We start from the raw sequence: 27,714 nt of genomic DNA, 5'->3' as shown, positions 1-27,714 counted from the left end.
ACCCTCCATCCTTTAAACAGTGGCAGGTGACTCGGTCAGTTTTCTGGGCTTGTGGTCTAAGGTTCTCCAGCTCTCTAGGAAGGCTCCCTCTGAAGGGACTTTTGTCTTAAAACTGGACAGGAACTACATGTTGTTAAGTAACTGAGAAAGAACTCAGGTCTATAAAGAACTTCAGAACCCACTCAGAAAGCCAGTCTTCCAGCCAGGAGGTAAAGAGCTTGTGGCATAACTCAGCCACTTTGATGGTGCGGATGGCCACAGTGGAGAAGCAAAGGGTCATCTATTAAGTACTTCTGAACTTTTTTCAGCTGGGTGCTATGACCTTTGGAGGCTGAGTGGTCTGCATCAAAGATGCAGGGTAATGTGGAGATGTGGGTCTACTAACTTACTCTGAACTCTCCCTGGCCTGCCTAGGAGGAAAGGGAACATTAACACTGTCAGGGGAGGCAGCGAGCACCCCAGGGACGGCTGTTTGGTCTACTTCAGCAAATCCTGCCCACTACCAAGATTCTACTCAGTCACCTTTGAGGAGGAAACAACATTCTACCATTCTGAGGAACAACAAGCCTGTATATTAAGGGCAACAGAGGAAATAGTAGGGAGGCTTCTCAACACAGCTAACAGAATGAATCACTGAAAACCAGCACAGCTCATCTCAACACAGAAGCAAGAACCTGCAACCTTACGGATCACACCGATCTTTCAGAAGGAGCGAAGTCACCAGAGTCCAAAACTTCCTTGGCTCGCCACAGAAGCCTTCTCTGCCTTACCAGGGCACACCACAGGCTTTGGTACAAGCCGAGCCTAATACCCTGTGGACAATCCGCTCCGGCCTATCCCAATTCTCTTCTTTATACTTCTCTATGCAGAACTGAATGCCACACCCAGCTCCCTGTCTCCAAGGCTGGAGGTTTACCAGCTAGAGGGCTGCTGCCAGAAACAGCTGCTCTGACTCAATTTCCAGGAGCCAGCCCATGCCCTACTTGCCCATTTCCACAGATGGCTGAGGGGCCACAGCAGAAAAGGTCATCTCTTCAGAGACAGACAATGCCCCCCAAATTCAACTTCAGCAGCGCACAGGGCACTGTGCAGACCCTGTGCCAGCAAACAGTGTGAGATGAGCCCTGAGGAGAGTTAAAGCTCTCTTCCTGGAATGAAAGATGGAGAGTTCTCAGAGGCTTTGCTCAGAGTCCACCAGGTAACAGCTCTGTTCCACAAACCAATTTTTCTCATAGCATGTTCCAAAATTCAGAAAATAAAAACAGGAACAGGAAAACTGTGAGCCAAAAATAATGCCGCTACAATTTTACCTTTTTGACATGGTACATGTGGTCATGAAGAAAAGCAGAATTTGCCTAAATTTTGTTCCAGTGTGTACAAGACCTAAAAATTAGAGCATGTGCAGAGTCCGAAGAGGTGGCAGAACGAGGGAGGACAGATGATGCTCCAGCTGCTTCACGGTGTTGACTCACTGGGTCAACGAGGGTTCCAGAGGAAAAACTTCTAATCAAACCATGATCGAAAGGGATGTGGGTGGGGAATATATATTAAAAGTTCACCTAAAATGAATTGTCTCTCCGGTCTATGCTACACACCACAGACTCGTTAGTTTGCATAATTTCTAAAGTCCTAAATGGGAAAAGAAGCAGAGCAGTGAGCAGGAGCGAGACAGTGGAGGCACCACGTGGTGTCTGAGACAGAGTGGGGTCAGGAAGGAGCCCTGAGTAGGGGTGCTCACCACAGCGACAGGATCCTAGTTCCTGCTGCACCAGCTCCAGCTTGGTCTGGCACTGGAAGCACCGACGCCGACTCTTCTGCTTCGACCGGCTGCTTTCCTCAGTCCGCTCAGTGTTCTCTAGTAGTCGCGGCCGTTTCACGGGTGAAGCCTCGTTCTCAGACTGTGAATCTGACCAAGACAACACATTTGGGGATCAGGACTAGTGCCTGGCTGGGCAGACAACTGTTCAGAGCAATGCCAAGCCTCCCCAGTTAGCTCTTCATACGGCAGTCAAGTGACTCAAGTCTTCCTGCTTCAAACCACTAACAACCCTTTCTCAAAAAAGGGGTCTTAGTGCTTTATCAAGAACCTCGAAAGACCTGCACAGTTTGCCCTTCAAGCCTCTCATTCTCTCTGTATCTTGCTGCTCTCTCTCTCAGGGCTCTATTGACATTTGGCTCTTGATTATCTTTGACCTCTGGCCTCAGTACCTTTCAGTTCTCTCTCCACAACTACTCACTCACTGCTACATGGAACCCTTTTTAATTAAGTCTTCGTTCCACAGTCAAATTTCCCACTAAGTCCCGTTCCTGAATTATCCCATGTGGAGTACTGTTTTCCCTGTCCACAGCACACTGGTCCTCCCTCCTCTTGCCTTATGTTGGCCTCCTGTGAGAAGCATGACCTATGAGGGTTAGGAGATTGTCACAGGATACGCTAGCTTCATCTGAAAGGCAGCTCTGAGACAGTCTTTGTTAACAGTTCCATTCATTTGTGTATTCAAGCTGTAAAGAGACTCAGTGGGAAATGGTGGGATTGTGGAAGACAGGGCCTGACTAGGGAAGGAGGTCACTGGGGCATGTCCCCTGGTGGACTATCTTGCCCTGGACTCTTCCTGTCAGCCAAAATGTGAGCTGTTTCACTCCTCCTCTCTACTGCACACACTGAAACATCTGAAAACACAAACAAACTAAACCTAAGAATCTTGCCTGCTGGGTGTCTGTGACAGGAATGAAAACCAAACACCCCTTGGCTCTTCTAGAGAGGAAGGGTGTGTTCCCCTGCTCCCTGGCTGTGCGATGGTGAGCGCTGGATGGATGGATGGACCCTCTCCTGGCAGCCCTTGCTTTCTAGTTGGAGAAGCTGGAGCAGGGAGGGACACACTGGCACAGCTGTCTCTGTGTGGATGTTTTACCAGACCATCGACTGGCTCCAGCGACAGAAGGGCAGTGTGTCCACAGCTCTGGCCCCCGCCACCCAGTACAGATGCCCTGCACCATTCTTCACCAGTACAAGCCTCATCTCACTCAGTCCTTCCAGTCCTGTACGAGATCTCCCCAACACAAACCAACTGAATAAGCCCTCCTATGAAAAGCAAGTTCAGTCTATTTCCCAGCTCCGCTGAGCAAAGCTGTCCAGACCCAGTTAGTGTAGTGCCTAAGGCTGCCACAGGCCAGCCCCCCTTCTTCTGCCGGCAAAAGAACAAAAAGCAACAATCTAAATGTAAATCATTACAAAGCAGCGAGCCAAAAGGAATTCACCTTGCACGAGGCACACTGCTCTCCTGGGGGTCCTTTTCCACAAAAATGGCACTATTTGTGATAATAACCCTATTTAGATACCTAACAAAAACCTCTGCTGCTTGTCCTACTTGAAGTATCTTTTAAAGAAATGTCCCTTAAACTGGAATGAGAGGTGTGGCACATACAAGGTGGAGGCAACTTGAAAACTCCCATTTTTTTTTTAAGTTATTTTGAGGAGGGTACAGACAAAAGGAGAGGAGGAGGGGCAGGGGATGGGAGGAGGGAAGGGAGAGAGGGAAGTAGAGAGGGAAGAAAGGAGAGAAGAGTATTGTGTCACCCACACCACATAAATGTGGAAGCCCTCTGAGGCCAGAAGAGGGTATCAGATTCCTTGGAACTAGAGTTACAGGTAGGTATAACCACTTGGTTTATAAACAGCTGGGCACTGAACTCCAGTCCTCTCAAAGAGAAGGAAATGCTCCTTACTTCTGAACCTTCTCTCCAGACCAAACACTTAGGTAGGTAGGTAGGTAGGTAGGTAGGTAGGTAGGTAGGTGGATGGATGGATTGATACATAGATAGATAGATAGATAGATAGATAGATAGATAGATAGATAGATAGATGATAGATGGATAGATGGATGGATAGATAGATGATAGATAGATAGATAGATAGATAGATAGATAGATAGATAATCTTGTTAAAGCTGAATATGGTGGCACACCACAATCTCAACACTCACAAACTAAAGGCATACAGATCTCTGGAAGTTCAAGGTCATCTGGGTCTACATAACAACTTGCAAGCCAGCTGAGCTACACAGTGAGAACCTGACCATGGATGGATGGACGGATGGACGGACGGATAGATGGGTAACAAGCTGAACATGGATATTACGCATGAGGCTAATGCACTGATCATGTAAACTATAATCCCTCAGATCACGGGCCTCTTTCACCTCCATCTCTGAAAAGTACACAGGTCTGGAAAAGCACGAAGCTGGAATTCAAAGCTTCTTTGAGGAGTTTGGCCCAAACAGCCAAGTGTGTCACCTACTGCAGAGTACATGATTCCCTTTCTAGAGGAAACTTTTATTTCAGCTGTCAACAGAGCTAAAGAGGGAAGCCCTGTGATGTTCAATGGCATCAGGACAGAGATGTGAAGACAAGCCTTCATGCTGCAAGTGGCCATGGGTGGGAACCAGATTTCAGGTCTGCATGGTTTTACTGCGTGTCTTCACTGAACACCTGCTTTTATGGCGTACCACCAAGGTAAGATGGTCCGGGCCAGATCTCTTCTCCTCTTAAGTTTCACCTAATCAGACTATATGCTAAACAGTGTCAAAAATAATGGTAGGGACCAATCTGCATGGTCCTGTGCCAAGATTCCCTTTAGCCATTCCACTTTAACATAAACGCTGAAACAGTTTCTGGAGGCAATGCACTGGCCATCCTAATGAACTATTAGGCCCTTGTTGTTCCTCCGAGAGTCAGTGTCTTAGCATCTGCACAAGTCTACAACCAAACACATCTGTGTACAGCTGTGCTGGGAGCTGCAGTCTTCTGTGACTCTATACCAGTGGCTCTCAACCTTCCTCATGCTGCCACCCTTTTATAGTTCCTTATGTTGTGGTGATCCCCAACCATAAAATCACCTCTTGCCACTTTATAACTGTAATTTTGCTGCTGTTATGAATCATAATGTTAATATTTGCAAGATATCTGATATTTGACTCCTGTAAGTGTCCTCTGAACCACCCCCCAAGGGGATCATACCCACAGGCTGAGAACCACTGCTCTAAATCACAATGAACTACCCCCCGCAGACTGTGTCACTCTTTCCAGATCCTAAGAGAACAGAGCATTAGAGCTCTGGGATACACTGACTTTCTCTGCCATCTCTGATGGTCCACACTAAGTGGAAAGAAGCCCTACTGTCCTCTGGTGCTCCCTACTGTGAGGAAGAACAGGCTGAAGCTCCCAAACTGTGTGCTGCGTGCTGTCGTGGCTGACTGCGCCACATGTCTCTTCTTGGTAAAGTAAGTCGTTCTCTGACATTTCCACAGGTCAGCTCGGTGTTTTAATTAGAAGCTAATGAAATCAACAGAAGACCATAGGCTCAGTGTCATGGCTATGGAAGGATTTTATATCTCCTCTGCTAATTATTTAATGAAATCTTGTGCTGTGGGGTGAGTTGCCTAAATAAGAGAAACAGATGTCTAGTGCCGGGATTCTAATTACATAATAATGAACTAAATAATTCAACTACTCAATTATAAATTTTAAGTCAGTTAGAAAAAGACTATCAGAAAAGACCCAAATACGACTTAACAGTAAAAGAGCTGTCTACCGTTCACCTGGAATCAAAAATTGATTATCTGCCTTCTGTTTCTAAGTTTCGGTCCCTCTAACTTGAAACATTTTCAGTTTTGGGAACAATGGCAGAAACCATCTAATTAATCTATTTGCATATGCTGAACTCGGGCGGTAAGGGTTAAACGTGGAGAGCAAGGTGAACAGAAATAACTCTCGCACTCGGCTTTAACTGTCAGAAGAAACACGTCCTGGAAAGGAGCATGCTCATTAGCAGCAGGAGGAGCTGCAGTGGCAAGCTAGACACAGTTCCCACCCCAGGAGTTAGCAGTCTCCTAATTAAGGTCCTCCATAAAGAGCCAACAAAGCAGATTTTTCCCAGTGTTCTTCCTCTTGAGAACTCCTCTGGGCTTGTGTACCCACACAGGCTGCAGCACCCCCACGCCAGCTCACAGCCCTCCGCACTTGAGACCCCTCTCCTCAGCCAGTGTCTAACGACAAAGACACCACACCAGATCTTCTAAGAAAAATTTCACCTATTTACCCATGTCCGATTTCTTGGTCTGAAGGCAACCACTGCTCAACGTGTGACAGAGGAAACAAGTACAATGTTTTTAAAAACAAATGTCTACAGAGAGAAACTCCTCTAATTGGACTTTGCTAGCCAAGTGCAGAGAGTAACTAGCACTGAGTCTTTCAACTCAGGAATACATTTACAACGAAAGCCTGACGGCAACAAACAGGGCTGCTGCTTCTCAAACTGTTTTGTCTCTGACAGAGATCCACGTTTGTTCCTACTGTCACTGTTCTTGTCTTTATTACTCATGTTCTCTCCTGAAATTTTCCAAATGAATTGTGTCGGGCCTGTCAAAATTACATCCCGTCTCTCTCACTCTCCTGGCAATGTGCAGCTGGCAACCCACGCCCACCCTAGGCTGCTAACAGTAGCTGTGGCCTGCTGGTATCTCACAGGCTCTCGCCCCCGGCTCCAGCCAGCCCTCCACACAGAACCCCAGAGACAGAGACAAAGTGCAACAGAGAAGAAAACCTCCCCCAGCTCATCCACCCACGCCTTCCACACCGCTAAGAAACAGAGGAGCCTGTTTAATCTCAGGCTCTGTGGCAGCTTTTGAGGTACTCAATCAGTTTTTTTAGAACCTATCACAGTCTCTTGACAGATTGACATTTATGATCCCAACAGCCTGTGCAAACATCAGTAAGAGCAATAATTAATGAACCCTCACACATCACCGCTGTCTCTCCTTCCACCATTTAAAGGAGCTTAAGCTGCTAAAACCTCTGTCCACGAAAACCACCGCTCTCTCCCTGGAAAAACTGATAAAAGAGACTTGAAAGGGCCTGTTTTACAGGTTTCATCTTATGCTTTGCTTCTGGAGCATGTGGGGGGATTAGATTTGCCTTCTCCTGGCATTTTACTCTGTGCACCACAAAAAACTTCAAGACAACGAACTACTTCCTCATTGTCCACTAAAAAATTATTTTTACACTTAATTCAAATGGGAATTTTCTTTCATTTCTTCTATTTCTAATGACCTAAAATAATTTCAGAATAACAAGAAACCAAAACAAATGAAAAGAAAAACATTGCATACACAGAGAATGAGTTTCTAGAGGCTGATGACTAAACTCTTCTGGAGAAGATGATCTGAGCTTGAGTACAGACAGATGGCAGTCCTAGACGGTAGACACTTGACACTCAACTCTTCGCAGCCTGCTGGGCAGCACAGGTTTCAGCCATTAGCCCCACCCATGCTCCAGCCTTACACTCCTTACTCCAATTTATTATTTCTGGCTATCTCCTCTGCTCTTCGGCACAGCACGGCGGGCTGCTCATCCTCTCACACACCCTATAAACTGAACACAGACCTCTAATTCTTCTCCTTGCTGATAAAAGAAGATAAGGAAGTTGGGTGGGGTAGAATCGGTAGCCTCTTTAAATGCACCACAAGCTTTGAGGGTCTTTGCTCTCAGGATGCTCAAAACACACCACGAATCTTCTAGGGGGCAAATACTCTCTCATCTAACTGTCCTCACGGCAGCAATGTGGAAGGCCGTTCCACAGAAATGCCTTATTCTTACTAACACCACCGAACCCAGGGCCGCTGGAGCATACTACGAAGTGCTCTCTCGGGAGGCTGCCCCCAACTACCGTAAAGACTTCTCTTAACTAGAAGACAATGTTAAGAGGAGCAGCACATGGATTTTTTTAAATGTCTTTGTTAAGTTTTTATATGGAACATGAGACGTTCTGATTCATTCTACTTGTGAAGCTATATATCGATACCATCATTTAAATTTTAAGAAAGGAGAGTTTTAACTGCACACTTCTCCTCTAATTCATATTCAAAACCAACACTATAAAAATTCCAGCAGGCACCCAACAAGCCCATATTGAGGACATAAAGGGCAGGCACCCTGGAATCAGCCCAGGTCATCTGGAGTTTGAAGGAAGAGTCCTCTCCCTCCAACTGCCTGACACACACTGGACATCTGGGTAAGGTCACCTACGCTGTGGCAAGGAGTGGATGTTTAAGAGACCATGCTACTAACTACTGACTAGTACTACTTCCTCATTCCTTCAGTCTGACAGCAAGCATTCCCTGTGACTAATGCTGAGCCCAGAGAGTCAAGCAAATCATTCCTCTAAGTGTCTCCTTTTGCTTGGCCTATGGGAAGACTACCTTTTCCCTCCTGGTTGACTATGTGTTGTTGTTGCTATCATGATGTCGTTGGCTATTACAACACATACGTATTCATGGTTAAACAGCTCACGTTGCTGGGGTTTTGTTTAAAACTGAGAATCTTCTTTTATTTAAAACAAATGCGATAATCACAATCTTATTAAGTGACATCCCCAGTTTATTTGAACTGTGTAGCTAATATAGCCCTCTAGATTAAGGACCATTCTATGCAGGACCACGGCAAAAGTCAACATTAAGCACCTACTCTACGTAGGACCTATCGCCTAGTAAGTGGACATTAACATATGAGTAGAGTGCTAAGAACACAAAAAGTAGAAATCCTGCACTTAGAGGGAGAAAGGGAAGATCAGAAAAAGGTGTCTCCTGAGGTAACCCTTCAGTGTGATCAGGAAGGCAGGTGGCTTTGGTTCCCAGGTGTCACCCTGGCCATCTTCTGTTATGCCCACCTACTGCACTGCATCCATAGTGAGCTGCCACTCATCTACCTTTTCTTTATCACAAGACCTCAACGGACCATTCCACAGAATGTAGAGGTACCTGGACTCATCTGAATGCTTGAAATGGAAAATAAAGGTGATGGTTATCTTTTCTCTTTAACTGTTGCCACCTGGTTTAATTCTACCTCTACCCCACGCCAGGAGTTCGAGGCATTTCACTTAATGTCACTGGGTCACCTCAGTTTCCCTTCTGTGATGGTTACTATATTGATCTGTCCACACAGGCACATAAACGGCTTTCACCACCAATTTTTCCCTATCAACAATCTTCTTAGATCTTTTTACACATAGCTAAATAATAAAGTTCCATGTACTCTTCACCCACTATCCCCAAACCAGGCAACTGGTGTAGATGGGTATTTTCAAGCCATGTTATAATTTTATCACAAGAATCCTTCATGCTGTTTGTTGTTTTTCTTACACAATCTATCTGTGTTGTCTAAAATTACCTCAAACTCAGGTGCTGGGAACAAGGGTGTGCTACTTACTCCATCCGGCTCACGTTCCCCTTAAAACCATGCCTTCTTCCAGCCCACTTGTCTGTTTTCTTATAATCACCATCTATCCCCCATTTCTATACTTTGGTTATTTCAAGAACGCTTCCAGACAGAAACACATGTATGCGGACATATAAATATAACCATACAACATGTAACCGTCTGCCCAATGCAATATTTTTGTCTTGTTTGGAAACAGGGACTCACTGTGTAGTCCTGGCTGGCCTAGAACTTGCTATAGAGACTGGCCTGGCCTTAAACTTAAAGAGATTCACTCATGTCTATCTCCTTAGTAGTGCTGGAATGGAAGGCGTGGGGCACCAGGCATGACTAAACTAACATAATTTTTAAAACTATTCTCAAAGTAGGCAGATACATGACTAAAGAGGCTCCTTTTGTGAAGCTTCTGCAAGAACAGCAACAGAATGCTAACATGAAGTACATATTATGAACACATATGTTCTAGACATTTCACGTTATCTCAATTTATGCACGGCTATAGGGAGATATTATTATTTCCAGAATCTCACAGATGAGGAAACCAATGACACAGAGTAAAAGAACTTTACAGTTTTCAGCTCAACTCTCTGTAGAGCTGGATTCTGAGCCAGGGAGGCCTATCTGTGATCGTTACGCAATCCCACACAGTGGCGGTCACGTGTGAAGACTGTGTCTGCTCTCCCATAGAGCACCTCAGCAGGAGGATGAGTCCCTCCACTTTCTACATATACAAAGATCCAGTGGTCCCGCCAAAAAAACTGCAGTCCATGAGTGGGGTGGAAGATAAGCTTCTCTCATTGCTTCAGAACCCTGACCAGCGCCAACTTCTCTGGGACAGATGTCTGCCGAGCAACTCTGTTCACTGTTCTTAGAATATGATTTCTATGATGTTGGACTCTGTGCCTCCCATACCTGCTAGTAACTCTCTGGATTTCTACAATTACAGTAATTTATACTAAATCATCTTTTTTCTTTCTTGATGTGGTAACTAGTGCTAGCTGTCATATCTTGTGCTTAAAATACTGGATTTCAATCACTGTCCTGCTACTGTGGGAAAAATCCATAATCAGTTTTTACTCATTATTTGTAGGATGATACAAACATATCAGGACCAAGTTAGGTAACTTCATCTGAAATTCTATTTTAACAGTCAGGAAAGGCAAACCAAGTCTCCTTAGCTTTCCATGGGCCCCACATGTCTAAGTCAAAGGTGCTTCTTCTCAACTCCCTGATAGCCTCCTTCCAAATGGCCTAATAAAAGCACACACAAAGGTCAGCAGCCCACATATCCATCAAGTTCTGCAAACCATCCTGGTTCTTCATCACCATCCTGGTTTGTTAAGCGCCACTTCTACTTACTGAGAGGGCATCAGCAAGAGCTAAACTCCAGCAGGAGGTGTCTGGCCAAGAGTCTGTGAGGATGGCAATAAATACAGTAGTCCTCCTCTGGGGCCATATTCAGCCTAGCGCCACTTCCTGATTTTGGCAACTTCATTAGCAAAACCTGTTCCTGCCAGGCCTGCCAACTGAGCTATATCCCCATAGACTTCCCACTTCTTGTTTAGACTGCTAAATAGCCTTCAATATACGATCTCTTCTTTTTATGACCTACTTGGGTATCTTAGGAGTTAAATTTGTAACAACTTCCAGCAGAGTGGAGCACACTAGAGAAAAAGGGAAAAGTACTGGGGAGACAAAAGAGAGAGAAAAGAAAAACTGAAGACACTCAAGGAGCTGGAGGCATTATTCAGAAGTGTTCACCTGGCATACACAAGGCTCTGGGTTTGGTCCCTCGTACTGTATAAACCAGGTGTGGTGAACATATTTGTAATCTTAACACAAAGAAGTCGGAGAACTGGGAGTTAAAGGTCAGACTCAGCTATGTAGTGAGTCTGAGACAAACCTGGGTAACATGACAGCCTCTCTGAAAGGGGGAGGGGGAGTGAGAGGAAGAGGGAGGGGAAGGGGCTGGAGAGATGCCCCAGCAGATACAAGCACTGGGTGCTCTTCCAGAAAACCCAGGTTCAATTCCCAGCACCCAATGGTGGCTGCTAACTCTCGTAACTCCAGTTCCTGAAGATCCAATACCATTTTCCAATCTCCTCAGGCACCAGGCATGCATGTGATACACAAACAAACCTACATGCAGACAAAATACCCATACATATAAGTATTTTTCTTAAAAAGATTAAAGATAAACTCAAAAGAGGTGGGCATGTGGCCCAAGTTTAGAATTCCAGTAGTCAGGAAGTGAAGGAGGAAGGAGAAGGAAAGAAAGAGGCAGGGAAGGAGAAGGAAAGCCCAAGAGAAAGCATTACTACTTTTGTCAACCACATGCCCTCGAACTTGTATTCCTAATATACAAATCAGTGATGAGGATGAAAAACCAAAGACCAGGATTCACAAAAAGAATGGTCTTGAACTTCTGCTCTATTTTCTTCAGTACCATCAAAAAAGTAAGATTTATATTCTTATATATTCAAGGAATAAGTGTATCCACATACTTATCTTCATGGAATTCTGTACAGGATGAATACTACTGTTTGCATTTAGTTTCTCAAAATACAAATTTAAGGGCTAAGCTCCCTAAAACTGTGGAGTAAAAAGTCTGGAGGTTTTCATAGTAGATCTGAGTTTTGTAACTATTTTGAGATAGTAGGTAACACTGATAGCTACAGCTACTTTCTTCCATTGCAGCCTAGTATTTGAAGAGATTTAGAGGGACTAGACAGAACCAGGTGTCTTCAAAAGACTATACCCTGTTCTCCAAAGCACCAATGATTTGACCAGGAGCGAGCCTAAGCTGTTTTTGTTTTTGTTTTTTTAAAATCAAGATTGAGGACCTATCCTTTACATAAAAACACCAACTATAGGAGAGGGGTAGGAAAATTGATGAGGACAAATGAGACACTATTTAAGTTTCATGGGTTTATTTTTAAAATCAGAGACAAACACTAAAAGCTAAAGTTTCCTTCATTCTAGCCTTCCTTGAAGTGCTGTTTAAATCTTCAACCACTTTACCTCTGAGATTACAATGCAAGCTTCCAGGTAAGGCACACATCAGCTACACCGATAGCTACACTGGTACTCAACACAGTGATAATGAAAAGAGAGAGGACAAGGAAGAGGGGGAGAGGGAGAAGCTGACTTCTGTAAAGGCAAGTTCCTCATGATGGCAATCTTGCCATGGGAAACTGGCACCCAGGAGATGTGTGCAACAGCTTTAGTGAAAGAGAAAAAGCTTGAACACTTTTACTTTGCTGTTTACAGAAAATCAGCTTGAATGTATGACTGAGTGGATGCTAAAATTAAACAGCTGATTTGTTTTTAAACTATTTTTGCTTCCAATTTAGCACTGAGCTTAATTCAGTTCCTCTTCCGAACTATCACTTAGCTTCTTCCACCCAAAATCCAGTCTTTGGCTTATTGTTGCGGCAAATCCTTGAGCTTATAAAAAAAAATAAGCAAGGTGGGATATTTTAACAACAGCTGATTTGAGGCTCCAATGACCTTAACTTCATATTTCTCCCCTGTGCCCAGAACACTGTAGCCTTTTCTTGACCAGAACAAGAAAATCAGACATTCCATACTTAGGGCTGCATAAGGGTACCAATGGTTTAGATGAGCTGGAGAAAGCTGCCCTATCAAAACACATATGTGCATATATGCATGTATACATAGGTATAAAGATGCACAGATATATGTATAGACAGACAGAATTACACAGTAAAGGTTTTGTATGAAAGACTGTTGTCTGCAAGTTATCCAAACAGTAAGAGCTATAGACACTTGTGCAGAAGTAGAGTCCATGTGGTTAAAGGGGTAATTCTCAACAACTGTATGGGAGGCACCTAAGAGGGTTAAACAACCTCCCAACCTTTCTGGTAAGGCTGAGATTAAATTCAGAAAGAAGATCCCATGTATAATTACATTCCAAAGGAGCTTGTAGAAGACTAGCAAGAACCTTCTGAAGGCCTTCCCAGAAGCCCTGGCCCCACTCAAGGTGTGATGGGAAAAGTCATGGCAGCCCGTTGGAGCCTATGGCCAACAGGGAGGCAAGGCGCACGCCTTTCCAGGTCTGTGGCGCTAACCCTGCTCGTAAGTATTCTTTATGGTCTGTCACGGACTTGGACATGCCGCTCCTAGTCCGAACCCCGAAAGGACCCCTTTTTAATTGTGTCAATTACTGCAACTGCTTTTCTAGAAGTGAGGATGGCCAAGACTTCAAATGTGATTTTCCTCTTCTACAAATTCATTTATCAATTGCCGTCAGGGAAATGTGGAGCTCAATCTTGTCAGTTACAGGAACTTCCAGTTTGTGCCAGGCTAGAAGCAAACGCTACAGTGAACACCTACTCTGCAGTTGCTACTGCACAAGTCTCCCATCCACCTTGTCAGAGCCACTGTGTGTGCAATTCAAACTGTGATGTAGTAACACCACCTCTGGAGGAGTCCAGCTCTTTTCTAGAAAGGTGGCCGCAGCCACGAGCACACTTTCTATCCAGTGAGCATGTGCTCACCTCACGATCTTGTGAGAGCCTCCACCCTCACCAAGTGACAGAAAACGGACACACTGAGCTCAATGCCCCACTTCTAGCTTATACATGTATGCATTTTTAATAAGTTCTGAAAGGGCAGATGAATGTGGGAAATGCGTAACAGGTAACTAATTCCCCCATCTGTAGCACTAACAGATACATGGCTCATTTAAAATTCTGAGTTGTGGTTCTGCTATTTGGGAATGGCTTTCTGAAACTCTGTGGGTGGATACTGGTAATGAAACAGAGAATTCAGAACGGCAGGGAGCATAAGGGCAAATAAGCTTTTACAGCAGAGTATGTGCATGTACCAAAAATAATTATACATATATAGTGGGAGGCTGGTTACCGGAGTCCACAGAGGCACTTGACTGTTCAGATAACTAATCACAAGATGAGGTCCCCCAGGACAAAAATGCCTCCAAGGTTAACCCTTCTGATTTTTAATCATAAACAACTGAATTTATTGGCCGAAGTGTCTGCACGTGTTATTGGTTTAAACGCAACAGTCTTCTTTTAAACCATGATTTTAGTCACACAAAACAAGTAACCCTCTGTGGGCCCTAAATTGTGATGAACCCCAAAATAAAAGAGAAATATGCAACTGTGAGTTTAAAAGAAGAGAAAATTTAAGAAATAAGGCATATTTTTAAAGAAGGCAAGTTGTGAAATCTCTGAAAAGATTGCTTTTCATTAACATATACAGTAAAATTAACTTTTAAAACAAGGACTAGATCGAAAGCAGAACAGAACAAAACCTTTCTTAAAATAAAAAGTAAAAAAAAAAAAGTTAGGGATATGGCTCAGTGACGGGGTGACGACATGGGACAGGACAGGAGTGACAATGACACAGTCTAAATCTATTTTCTGGTTCCTTCTCAAGTGGAACCTGAAAACTCATTTAAAAATCCATGGAAATGAAGCTATTTTAATAAGACAATTATATGTTTTTAACATATTCAATAAGCAAAGGATCTATTAAGATTTGTGTGTGCATGTCTGCTCCCTGTGTATACACAAACTCCAACTTCTGGTCCACAAAGACTTTCTGGCACACACAAACTCTGCCTGTGTACACAAACATTCCGCCTTCTGTTCCACAAAGACCAGAAGGTGGAGTTAAGGGCAGGCATGAACTCCCTGACTTGGTCCTCTGGAAGTGTGGCAAGTGTTCTTAATCACTGAGCCATCTCTTCTGCCTCAGCAAAGACATTTTAAACAAACTTTTAAAGATGTTCTCAGAGGTCCTGAGTTCAATTCCCAGAAACCACATGGTGGCTCACAACCATCTATAATGAGATATGGTGCCCTCTTCTGGCCTTCAGGTGTACATGCAGGCAGAATACTGTATACATAGTAAATAAATAAATCTTTTTAAAAAAGAAGAAAAAAAGAAATGTTCTGAGTGAATTATGGAGGAGATTACAGCTGACTTTGGTGGCTACAAACCACTGCGAGCAAAAAACCTCAAAGGTGGACTCAGGAGAAGCAGGAACAGGGGAAAAGAAAAAGGGAGCCAGGCCAAATGCCAGGGAACCACACAAGTACTGTGTGAGTCTGCAAGCTCTGTGCTGGCAGCCAGCCCACTTGCCTGGTGAAACTCTAGCCTGGCCTTCTCTAAAGGAACTGAACAGGCTGAACAGACAGTTATGTCCACCCATTGTCTTTCAGACTCACATTCTCTTCCTGACAACAGCTCTCAGCTTGCTTACAACCAATACTGCTGGTCAGCATACCTACCTGACTTGATCCCATGGAAAGCCTGTACTAAAAGCCCCGTTCAAGAGACACGGTAGAAGGAAGCCACCCTCTTCACTGATTCAAGCTTCTTTCTTAGACACCACCAGAGAAGCTTAGCTGGACAAATGAAAACCCTATCATGGAGAGCAATGTAAACAGAAAAACATCCTCAAGACAGCTCAGTAAAAGAAACACCATTGCTACTCACAGAAGGGACAACCTTGTAGTCAATTATGTCATGAACCATGAGAAAGAACAGACAAAGAAGCACTTTCCCTCCATCGCCCAGAGACAGGGTTTCTCTGTGTAGCCTTGGCTATCCTGGACTCGCTTTGTAGACCAGGCTGGCCTCAAACTCACAGAGATCCACGGGCCTCTGCCTTCGATTAAACACGTGTGTCACCATGTCCAACTTAAAGAGGCACTACAAAGAAGCTTGAGAGAATGGTGAGCTTACCGAGCATCCAAAGTATGATTGTTGAAATAAAATCCCAAGGGTTGAAAGAGACAACATAATTACCCTGACAGTGAAAGAGGAAACCAACGCTGTGAGACTGGAGCTAAGAGAAAGGTTATCAGTCAGCCATTCCAACTCCTAAACTGTGAGTCCCAGAAAGAAAGGAGAAAGCTAGGGTTGAGGACTATCAGACATCTCCTAGAGTGGAACAGTGATACTTGACATTTAAGGGGCCTAGCAAACTCTCAACATCTTGAATAAAACAAAGAATAGCCAGTAGGCACTTTATTATAAATCCTATGGCACTAAAGATTAAACACATGATTCTAAGTATTCTAAAGGAGACAAATTTCCAGTTATGTAACTTGTGAATGTTAAAACCAGTGACATCTGACTTCTCAGTAGTAACACGAAATGCCAGAAAACCAAGGAGGTAATGCATTCAGGGGGATCCCTACACAAACTCTCTGGAATGGCTGCAGCAGAGGGGACACTCTCAATCTCCTCTGCTGCTAAACCTTGGCGGTGTACTTGAGCAAATGAGGGGGTGAAAGAGGACAAGAGCAGGGAGCGCAGCTCTTTGGTGACATTCTAGGTTTAAAGAACATCTCATCAAGGCAAGAGTCAAAAGATGGGATGCCAGATCCAGGGATGCTTTGAATTGGCTCACCCCAACATCTAGCCCATCAGAACCAAAGCTGCAGGATCTCCATGACACAAAGTAACAACAGAATCTGAGAGGAGTCCTGGTGAAGATCCAGTATTGATAGTGTAGCAGAAGCCAGAGGCCTCAAACCAGACCAATGACTCACTGCAAAGAACATTTCCAAGTAAAGATGTGTGAACAAGAGCAGGGCAGTGATATAGCACGCCTTAAATTCCAACACTCAGGAGTCAGAGGCAGGAGGATCACTGTGAGTTGGAGGCCAGCCTTGTCTACAGAGTGAGTTCCAGGACAGCCAGGGCTACACAATGAAACCTTGTCTTGACCAAAACAAACAAGCAAGCAAGCAAGAAATCAAACACAGAGGCGTGCACCCACCCACGTTCCTCTTTGGGAAAGTACTGCTTTGGTTTACATTCATTTACGTCACTGCATTCGTCTGGACCAGCTACTCCTTGGAGATGATTTCCCCCTCATTCCAGCAGTGTTCCTGTAGCTACTTCCAGCTGATGATTCTGTCTATGTCTTTACTCAGAAAAGAATGGCCTTGGACAAGCTTTGGCTTCCCACTACATCATACAGAGGTCTTTCTGTCAATCCATCCGTGTCTGCGAGCCTAACAACAGCTTTCCCTGGTTCCACATCTCCTGACTCTTCTCATGTACCTTTCACAATCCTGTAGGGAGCCTTTTCCTTCCTCTGTTTTCCCTAACTCAACTGACATTCTGTCCTTAGGTTTTTGTTCCTCTGTATTCATTTCCTTAACAATCTACATAGCTTTAACTCTTATTTTAGACCGGCAATTCCTCAAACAGGCCAATACTTCTACTTTTGTTTAGGACTACCTACAACAGTGGTTCTCAACCTTCCTAATGCTACAACCTTTTAACACAATTACTCATGGTGACCCCAACCATAAATTATTTTGCTGCCACTTCATAACTGTAATTCTGCTACTGTTATGAATCATAATATAAATATCTGATATGCAAGATATGTTATGTAACTCCCAAAGGGGCTGCAATCCACAGGCTGAGAACAGATGATCTACAAAGATGCAAAATTTAGTTTATCCGAAACTGAAAAAAACAGTACCAAACATTTCCCTTTGCACTCTTTGTCATCAGCCCAATCTTTCCTTGCTTCCTGGGTTTATGCTTTATATATCCTTCATTCTGCCAATTTTTATTAACTGTCAAATCTTGTCAATTAATCATTTAAACATCTTTTTCAGACTCAACTCTCTTCATTCTACTGGCCACTACGGGCAGAATACCCAATAAACCAGTATCAACTGATAGGGGTTTTTGTTTTGTTCTTGATTAGGCTTTTTGTTTTGTTTCATTGTTTGTTTGTTTTAAAACAAGAGTTTCTCTGTGTACCCCTGGCTGTCCTGGAACTCCCTCTGTAGATCAGGCTGGCTTGGAAGTCACAGCGATCCACCTGCCTCTGCCTCCCAAATGCTAGGATCAAAGGCGTGCATCACAACTGCTGGCTTCCAATCTTACTGTGTATGGAGAAGAAAAAGCTACTTAACATTTGCCCAAAGGCAAAGCACTTACAGACTGAAAGACCCGCCTATAACACTCCTTAGTTTGTCTGGCTTCTAATAATAGGGTTCTGATATTTCAGGGATCTTTAAACAACCTATTCCATAGTTTACGGCATTAAAGAAAAATGACTACTGATAGTGTTTCCCTTCAACCTGAATTTTATATAACAAAACTACAATTTCTCCAGCAGCAAAAGCTCACGATTGTGACAAAGAGCCAAGGAACCAGAACACTTGAACTCTGGGATCAAACTGAGATGCCCCTCTAAAAAGCACTCCTCTATGCTCTGTGTCAGCTTCTGCCACCAGGATCTGAGTGCTGTGGATGGGAGTGCTCAGGCTAAGCAGCGCTGCACAACCCTACTGCTAGATGCTGACTCCATAGCCCAGTGTCCCTTTATCACACCTGATGATTCTGGGGTTCTGAATTCTAAGAATTTCCAGGGAGGAGTGACTTCATGTTATGCTTGCTCCTATGGTTGGCATAATCTTCTCAGTCTTCACTTAAAAAACTATCGTGTGTGTTATGTGTGTACACACACGAAACCCGAGTATATGTCTGTGCACCACATGTGTGCAGGAGTCTGCAGAGGCTAGAACAGGAGTTAAAGGTGATTGTGAGCCACCCAATGTGGCTGGGAACCAAATCCAGGTCCTATGTAAAACTAGCCAGAGCTCTTGAACACTGAAGTATCTCTCTAGCCTTGGTGGTTGCTTTTTGAAATGAACCTAAATTATATCTGCTGTTCTCTAAAGATAAAATTAAGTTGTATTTGTTTCTGAATTTAACCTGTCTCTTTATGGCTGAATTTCCAGGGGCAAGCAATGTATGTGTCACTCTTCTGCATGTTGTAGACTCAGGATTCTGTCACGGTGGCTGTTTAATACAGTGCTTAACTGGCCAACTAGCTAGAGTCATATCTGATCCTATATTCTACAGAAATAGCCATTTCTGAAATGTGCTCTACAACCACCACAGCAAGCAATACAGTAAGATTACAGTGTTACTCGCCTGTGATTATGAAGTATTCCAAAGGCATTTATCTCATGAGAGAGACGCTTTAGAAGCAAATGCAGGCATGAGGGGAAAGAGCCGCCCACCTGCTGGCAGGAGAGGCAACGGGACCGTCTCCCTTCAGATAGATGAGCAAGCAGGAAAACAGACAACACAACTTGTCTTGAAAGCAAGCAGCAAGATGAGGCAGTAAAACCCCATCAGCATACATCATCCTCTCAGGGCCCAGTGTCATCTCCAGCCTCTATTAGCGCCGCCATATCAGCGCAAGTCCCACACACTTTATCCTGTTTATAATTGCTGATGAGCAGTAATAAGGGCTCCATGCCTCAGCTCCGTCCGTTCCACTCCGGCACCCACCTATTCGGTAATAACTTTTATTTACAGCCTTGCTTGATGTGCTGTTCTATTAGGATAGCCAGGAAGCGAGTAGGGGAAAAGTCTCCTTAATGGGCAGTATCATTGCCAGGCGCACAAGATTTATACCTCAGCTTTGTGACTGTTCTATGGTGCTCATTCTGGTAAGACTGCTTTGGGCTCAAGGCTACATTCCTCTGCCAATGCCTTCTCCCAAGCACACACATCTGAAGACAGCACTGCCTAGATCCAGCCACCAAAGAAACACAAAAGCACCAGAGGAGGAACAGGTAGTAAATTTCTCTACATCCTTCAGAAACAGTGTGTAGACTCAGGCACCTTGCCCCAGTGGAGCAATAGAACAGCTAATTAATGGGTTTCCAGGCCTTTTTCTCCTTGGTAAGAGTGCAAGCTATGATAAAATAAATGACCATAAAGGTTAAAAGCGAAACAAAACCTGTTCTAAGTGTGCTTATGAAGCTAAGCACACTGACTTTGCTCAAACATGCAGACAGAAAAGGTTCAAATCCAAGCACCACGTGTTTCCCTCATCGATCTCATCCTGGCATAATCTGCTCAGTCTACTGCTCTGAAACAGCAACAAGCCATGTCACAGCATGAACACATGACTGGTAGCAAGAGGACACTGCACCCATTCACAGTTACTGTTTAAACCGAGAAAGCAGCACCTCGCATTTGCTCAACTCTATGAACTGTATGTGGTCTTTTAAACTGAATGTCCTGCATGGAGTCATCTACACACCTAGTGCCTTAGTTAGTCCTTCATTTCATTCTAACACAAACACCTGAGACACAGTGACTAAGTAATTAAAAAAAATAACTACCGATACAAAAAAAAAAAAAGCATAGGCCATTTTCCTTTACTTCTTCAACTGTCAAAACCCACATCCTGGAATTTCAGTCAGTATGACACAGCATCATAGACTACAGTGGGAACATGGGAAGGCACTACATTTTCAATTAAAAAAAAAGAAAGCTGCAACTCTGTCAAGTATTTTATATTCATTCTGGCCCCCAACTCCAGGATCAAATGAACCCCCTAGAGACCTAAGATGATGAATGCACAAGGTAAAACATTTTTTAATACTTTTTTCCTTGCCATGGCAGATTTACTGTTTTGATCTTTCCTCAATGGTTACATTAAATGCAAATAAAAAAGAAAGGTTTATATCTTCCCTAATATTCTACTGATAGGAACTTGCATATTACATAAGTAGGTCAAATTTCTAATTTTCTGCCTCAAATGCTGAGCCTGCAGACCAGAGGACAAGCTCTATCTGGAGGACCAACAAGAAAGAAAAAGTGAGCGACATCTGAGCTCACACCTGGAGAGGAGAGGACTGGACAGCACTTTTGGCAGAGCCACCCATGTTGATAACACTGACCAGGTGCTTCAGGTACAGTGTGCCCGCTGAAAGGTTTTCAAGAATCTCGACTCTGTGGAGTTAAACCACACAACCACAGGGACTGTCAAGGTTTGCAGGCCGCCTCGGCCTAACACCACCACGTGAGAAGAGATTTTATAGATCGTCTTGTTAACCCACAGCAATAAAACCTTTCCCTTTTAACTGGTTCTGAACACTGATATGAAGGGCATTTAGCACATCAGTCTTCTCTCAGCTCCCAGGTGCAAGGGGCTCCTTCTAGCTTTGAAAGAATACACAGTAATATCCTCAGCAGACTAACCAAGAACAGTGAAGAAATGGGCTAGGGAGAAAGAAAAACAGCAAAAACAAAACAAAACCCGAAAAACAATGAACTATTACAAAGCTCTTCTAGTTATTGTTATTGTTCACTGAACTGAAAGAAAAATATGTGACCCAAAAAAAGATAAACATGTAATAAAGGAGGAGCCTCACAAGCAAACCTGTGCTTCTTCTAGGTTTAAAAATGTTTAACCCCATTTAAAAAGACAGTTTCTAATTCCATCCACTTTCATCTCAGGCCTCGCAAATGGTTGTGTTACTGGCTGCTCTAATTATATAACTACGTTTTAACATACAAACTACATTTTAGACCATCATTTTCAAGTATTATCAGAGTGAATATTATCTACCCAACATATCTGTTGGACAAAAGTAAAAGGAAGTGTAGATACAATGGAGAAATTCTACTGTTTGTTCCAGTCAAATTTGCCTGTGACTTACTTTTTCGATTAAACTTCAGAGATAAAGGACTATAAAATAGAAGGAAAATAGCCTTATAAGGATAGTCAGCTAGAGAGTTCCCTTTCCCCATATGCCAAAATGTCTACCCTGGACACACCCAATATTCTACTTGAAAGGCACTGAGGAATGAAGTCCCTTACATCACTTCTTAAAGACTCGACTAGACAGACTTTCTTCAAGTCCAATCAGAACCAGGCATGGCTCCCTATATGCGGTCCAGGACACATTTTTGTTGTTTGTTTTTCAACTTGGAGTTATCTGGGAGGAACAATTAAGAAAATGCCTCCATTCTTACAGTCTGTGGGAAAGCCAGTAGGGTACTCTCTTGACTAATGACTGGTGTAGGCAGGTCCAATAAGAAAGCAGATAGAGCAAACCAGGAGTAATACTCCTCCATGGCCTCTGCTCCAATACTTGCCTTGCCTTTCCTCCCCAAGTTACTTTTGGTCACGGCCTTTTATCAGAATGATAACCCTAAGACAATGTCCACTACAACTTTAATTTTGAAATTCATGGGTAACAAACCCCAGCAAAAGAACATTTCTTTGCTGCAACTGAAAATAAATCTTTAAATAAGAAAGCCTAACAAAAAGCCAAAATTTCCCTTTCCCACAAAACACTTTAACCACAAAAATAAGTAATGAATTTCTACATATAAATAATATTGTGAAAGAGCGGAGTGCAGTGGTGTACATCTTTAATCCCAGCACTTGGGAGGCAGAGGCAGGCAGATCTCTGTGAGTTCGAGGCCAGCCTGGTCTACAGAGTGAGTTCGCCCAGGCTGGCATCAAATGTGAGGAGGGTCTGAGGAGGGTCTTGCGCCCCACTTGCTAGGTGCTGTTTGTTTGCCAGGGAGGGCACCACACTCAGCAAAGGAGCCTTTTCTAAGGTCACTGTAAAATCAAGCCTGAGGAGAGCTTGGCTGGTCAGTCGGGTCTCAGGACTCAAGCTAAAACTAGACTGTAAGGTAAGTGTTTATTTCCTGCAAGCGCCTGTGCAGCCTGCCTGGAGACCCTCAGGGAGACACGCCACCGAGCTCATGTTACTAGCATGAACCCTGTCCATAAAGAACTAAACATAAGGATTAAAGAATATTCCAGTCATGCAGCAGTAACTTATGATTCAGAAGCAAAGTATCAGAACCTCCACTATAGGCAACATACCGGTTACAGGACAAAGGGGGTGAAAAAAAGATGGACAGCATCAACCTGCAGTATTCAGAGCAAATCCTTGATTTACCTCTCAAAATCCAGAAGCCTTATCCTCTAAAGCCTCCTCAGGTGAGTCTGCCTTGCCACAGCAGCCTTCTGAGGCACAAAACAGACATCTCTAATGCACAGCATGTGAACTCACTGAGACTTTCAGTGCCCATGCTGAGAAACCACAACTTCAAGAGCTGCTCTAGACACTGATTTCTAATGAACTGTATTAATTTCTCTTCTATACCAGAAAGTCTCAATCATTTTCTAGCTAAGTCATTCATTCACCTATACAAAGGTTTAGAAAAGTCAGAACTCAATGCTTCTTTTATCATTCACATACCTAAAAATATTATATTCAATTCCTACTATGATACTGAAATGTATACTAATATGATACTGAAATGCAGAAAAAAATGTGGTGGACATAAATGTAATTAACAAAGCTGGGCATGACACTGAGTACTAATAGTTCTAGTTAGTCATTCCTTCTTAAAATATCTACCACCCCTCTAATGGGTGCAACAGTATACATAATCAAATTAATAGTACAGTTTCAGTAGGAAGGGACCCCAACTGCTCAGGCTCTGATGGTTTCCTCACAGCTGGAAGCCATTTTGGGAGTCTGTGAAATCTTCAGGAGTTGGAGCCTGAAGACTGGGAGCAAGTCTCTAGGGACGAGCTTCTGAAGGCTACACCTCCAGGCTCCTGATTCTGCTCTGAGCCGAGTCCTGATCCACCAACTGTGAACAGCACCAGCCACACGTTCCCCTCCCACAGCACATCCTCCCACCACATTAGGCTGACACCTATGAAGCAGCCAAAATGAGCCTTCCCTCCCTTAAGTTGTTCCCATTGGGCAACTCTGTCAGTCTGAAAAAGTGATGGAGAACAAGCTGCTGTGAGACTGTTCTGAAAATGAGTAGGAAGGAATGTAGAATGGGCTAAAGAAGCCCTACAGTGTGGCAAATAGTTTCAGGGACCATTCTTATTGAAGTCTAGACCAAAATGTGAATAGAAATGTGACAGTAAAGACTGAGCTCATGAGATTTTGGATGGGAATCTTGACTCTGCAGGAAACAGGATTAGAAGCTGTTCCTGTTACATTCTGGCAAAGAATCTAGCTAGATCTGGCTCATACCCTAAATATCCTAAGCGAGGCTGATTTAAAAACAAAAACCAACAACAAACTTATCTGGCAGAGACAACTTCAAGCAGGGTAACACTCAGACTGGCACGCTCAATACTCACTACTTCAGTAGGTTTATAGTGAACAATCGAAATAAAACAAGGCAGAAAGATGTGATAAAGGTACAACTGGGCAAGAAAAATAGTACGACAGTGCTTAGAACTGGGGACAGAGCCGTGGGTGGAGGAGATTGACACCATCAGCTGGCAGTGGTGGCACACGCCTTTAGTCCCAGCACTTGGGAAACGGCGGCAGGCAGGTCTCTGCATTCAAGGCCAGCCAGGACAGTACAGAGAAACCCCTGACGAGTGCCGCACCAGGGTGTTGCTCTGCGTCTGCACAGACGGCCTGTGTGAATGTCCCCAGCAACGGTATTCACGGGAGCCAAGGCTGTAAGCTACAAGGAGAGAGATTCTGCTGTTTCTGTTTCAGAGTATAAAAGGTCTGAATTAAGTTATGAAGAACATCTCAACTGTGACCTTTAGAAAACAATATGAATACAAACCTTGAGATATTTTAAACAGCAGGAAGCATTCTAGAAAGGCAAACCATTTAAAATAAATTAAGCTATAGGCTAAGGGATCAGTGGGCATTAGGTCTGCTTTTTAAAGGACTACAAGATTCATGACCTCATGTTAAATAAAAATGTCACAGATGCAAAGATGTTTGGGGCACCGCCCATTGGAAAAAACTGGATTTAGCAGACCCACAGCTTTTAACATCAACAAGTAATTCCCCAAACTGCTAAGATACTGTAACAAGTCGGTATTTTCTTTTATATAAAGCTTCTTTATGCTTTCATCGTCTATTATTATTTTTTTTTTAAGAGATCCAGGACTTAGACAAACTGGACAATACTCTGCACTTCAAGCCTTTTTCTGCATCTTAGCGTCCTTGGGATATCAGCAAGTTGGTAAATCTTGATGCCCACTTTCTTGGAACTAGCTGCCAGCGCTATGCAGTCAACATGACTCCTAGGAACATCACTCTCACTTCCATTCAAATTCTACCCAATCTCAAGTATAAAATACATCATATTGCAATTGATGAAGAAAAAAAAAAAAAGACTAGACAATGCCCTGGGGTGTGCACTCCCAACTAGAACCAGCAGCCAATTTCTAGGAAGACTTCAGGTAAGGATGTGTACATACCTGCACCACAGGATCTTTTGGTTGGTGTGATTAACGAGACATGAGCTGTGTCTGTGCATGGCCCACCTAGAAACAAAAAAGCAGGCACATCAGTCAGGTTCCTTCCACATGGCCATAGCTGCCACCATGATCAAGAGAAACCTGCAAATGACAGGCTCCACCTGCAAGTATCCTGGGAGCGCATGGAGTAGCTCGGCATTTGAGTCCATAGAGCTCTGGTCTCTATGTGTAATGCAGTTTTCATAAAACATTCCTAAGTCTCACATAATGCCAAGAAGTTAGAAAAAAATAAAATTCAGATCCAGGAGAGAAGAAATTACTCAAATGTAGGGGGAACTGAGTTCTTCCACAAAGCAACCAGGGAAGCAACTGTCATTTTTTAATCTCAGTGGTCAGTGTATTTTAGTCAGTGGTCACTGTAAAATTGGCCTTAGTTAAAGAATGGCAGTCCCCAAGGAGTAGCAAAGGGCTTAATTAGAAGAAACAAGGATTGTTTCTGTAAAAAACAAAAACAAAAAACAAAACAGACACAAAAACAAACAAACAAATAAACAAACAGTTTTCCTCTAAGAAGTATGGCTGATGTATCTTCATGGGACCATGGTGGGCTCAGAGGTCTGACATACAGAGTGTGAAAAGGGCTTAGTCAATAAGAGGGAGGCTTCCTGGAAAACAGCACTTTCATTCTGTAGGATAAAGAGCATCAATACAACATGAAGATGATACTGATTACTCTTCCCCAAAACTCCCCAGTGACTATCCATCTTTAAAAACAGGAAGCTGCTATACACATCTGAAGGGCAGTAATTTTCAACCTGCCCTGAGAAAGCAGTATTGGTGACCACAAAGGAACAGAATGCACAGGCAAACGTCATATGTTATCCTGAAAAGGGCTTTCAGGTGATGACCAGCAGAAAAAAAGTTGGCACAGTTTTATGTCACCTATGATTAGACTTTCTATCACTGAAATTAATCAGTGAAAAGGGAGAGACATGAAAGACCTCCAAGACCCGTCACTAGACGCAGTTTCAGCAAGGTCACGGAAAAGACTTGAGGATCCGAACTAGGAAGTCTGCCACCAACCCACTCTTTCCTTAGCAAGGCCACACGGCAACAACCCTCACAAGCTCTATGACACAGGAAGAAAACAACAACAACAACATACTTAATAGGAAGAAGAACCAGGTGTGCTGCTCACTTCCAAAAGACTTACACACCCACAGCGTAACCACAGGTTAGCTCCACAGTTTGCAATCTTACTAGGAGGCAGAATTTATGAACATAACAGCACTACATAGCAGCAGTAAGTGGCTGTGTGGAGAAGAGTCAAGTCCAAAGCACGAGACAGGTAATGAACGTCACATGCAATCAAGGGGAAGGACACTCATCACCTGCAAAAACCGAGAATTTGAAAATGAGGCAAGAAAAATTAGAAAACTCCCATAGACCTTTCAGAGGGCAGAGCTGTTTGTTTCTACAAATCTCACCTTCACCAGAGAAAGCTTAAATAGACTGACATCTCAGGGGCTTAGAGGGACAACTGAGTCTTGAAAATAAGCAGCAGGAAGAGGCAGTGAGCCGAGTCACACATAAACCAGACAGTGCCCATCTTCTCCAGGCTTTTAAACTCTGACTTATGGCTCCACAAAATACTGGGGTTCACACCTCCATGTATTTTGCTGCTGCTACTGTTGTTGTTAATGGCAACATTCCCACTTTGGGGACACAACTGGCTTTTCTAGAAAATGACATTCTCTGTTCCCATTTCTCTCACAACAAAAAGGAACAAAAAAGTTGTCAATAGCCAGGGAGTTTGTGGACTATCTCTGCAAAAAGGCTTCATAAGCTGTGAGGCTTTCTGTTGTGTCTCATCACAGTGGGCATTTAACACACTCATGAATTGACAATATGAACTGGTGGATTTAACTTGGAAAGCAAACAGATTTTTAGAAACTTTCTAATGGAGGTATACTATAAAGGGACTGAAAAGAATGGAATACAGGTCGAGAATCCTTAATACAAAATACTTAGGATCAGAACTGTTTTGCATTTGGGTGTTTTTTTTTTTAATTGGACAGGAATATTTCATATAGAGTTATCTGGAAGATAGAAGATCCCAAGACTGAATATCATACTCTGTTATACTTCACCCAGACCCTGTACACATACTGAGCTACCTGCACATACAAAGTATTTACTGGCCCAGGAGATGAGATCAATTATGGAATTTATCTCCCAAGTGTATGATTTTGTAGCACTTTGGGTATCTGGGTTAGGGACACTGTCTTAGCTGGTTTTATGTCAACTTTACTCAACTTAGAATCATTTAGGAAGAACCACCGTAAGGGCCAGGGGGCGAGCCTGCAGTGCCTGTTACCGATGAATGGTTAATG

The 27,714-nt window shown here is 43.5% G+C and overlaps 1 protein-coding gene across 2 annotated transcripts in view; it reads right to left on the bottom strand.

The window, feature by feature from the left end:
- The window catches only part of Zfand3 (zinc finger AN1-type containing 3), a 212,435-nt gene that overhangs the window by 21,869 nt on the left and 162,852 nt on the right, over positions 1–27,714 (bottom strand). Inside the window, exons 4-5 of one of the 2 annotated variants that reach the window (XM_021633465.2) lie at positions 25,322–25,387; positions 1,739–1,906 (exon numbers count right to left, since the gene is read on the bottom strand). In XM_021633465.2, the coding sequence (XP_021489140.1) occupies positions 1,739–1,906; positions 25,322–25,387 (234 nt within the window). The remainder of the gene's footprint in view (positions 1–1,738; positions 1,907–25,321; positions 25,388–27,714) is intronic. The other variant, XM_060369204.1, reaches the window with a different exon arrangement.

This window comes from Meriones unguiculatus, chromosome 16 (genome assembly GCF_030254825.1).
Source record: "Meriones unguiculatus strain TT.TT164.6M chromosome 16, Bangor_MerUng_6.1, whole genome shotgun sequence".
NCBI lineage: Eukaryota > Metazoa > Chordata > Mammalia > Rodentia > Muridae > Meriones > Meriones unguiculatus.
Note: the sequence above shows the minus strand (reverse complement) of the source record. Positions and strands in the feature narration are given on the sequence as shown.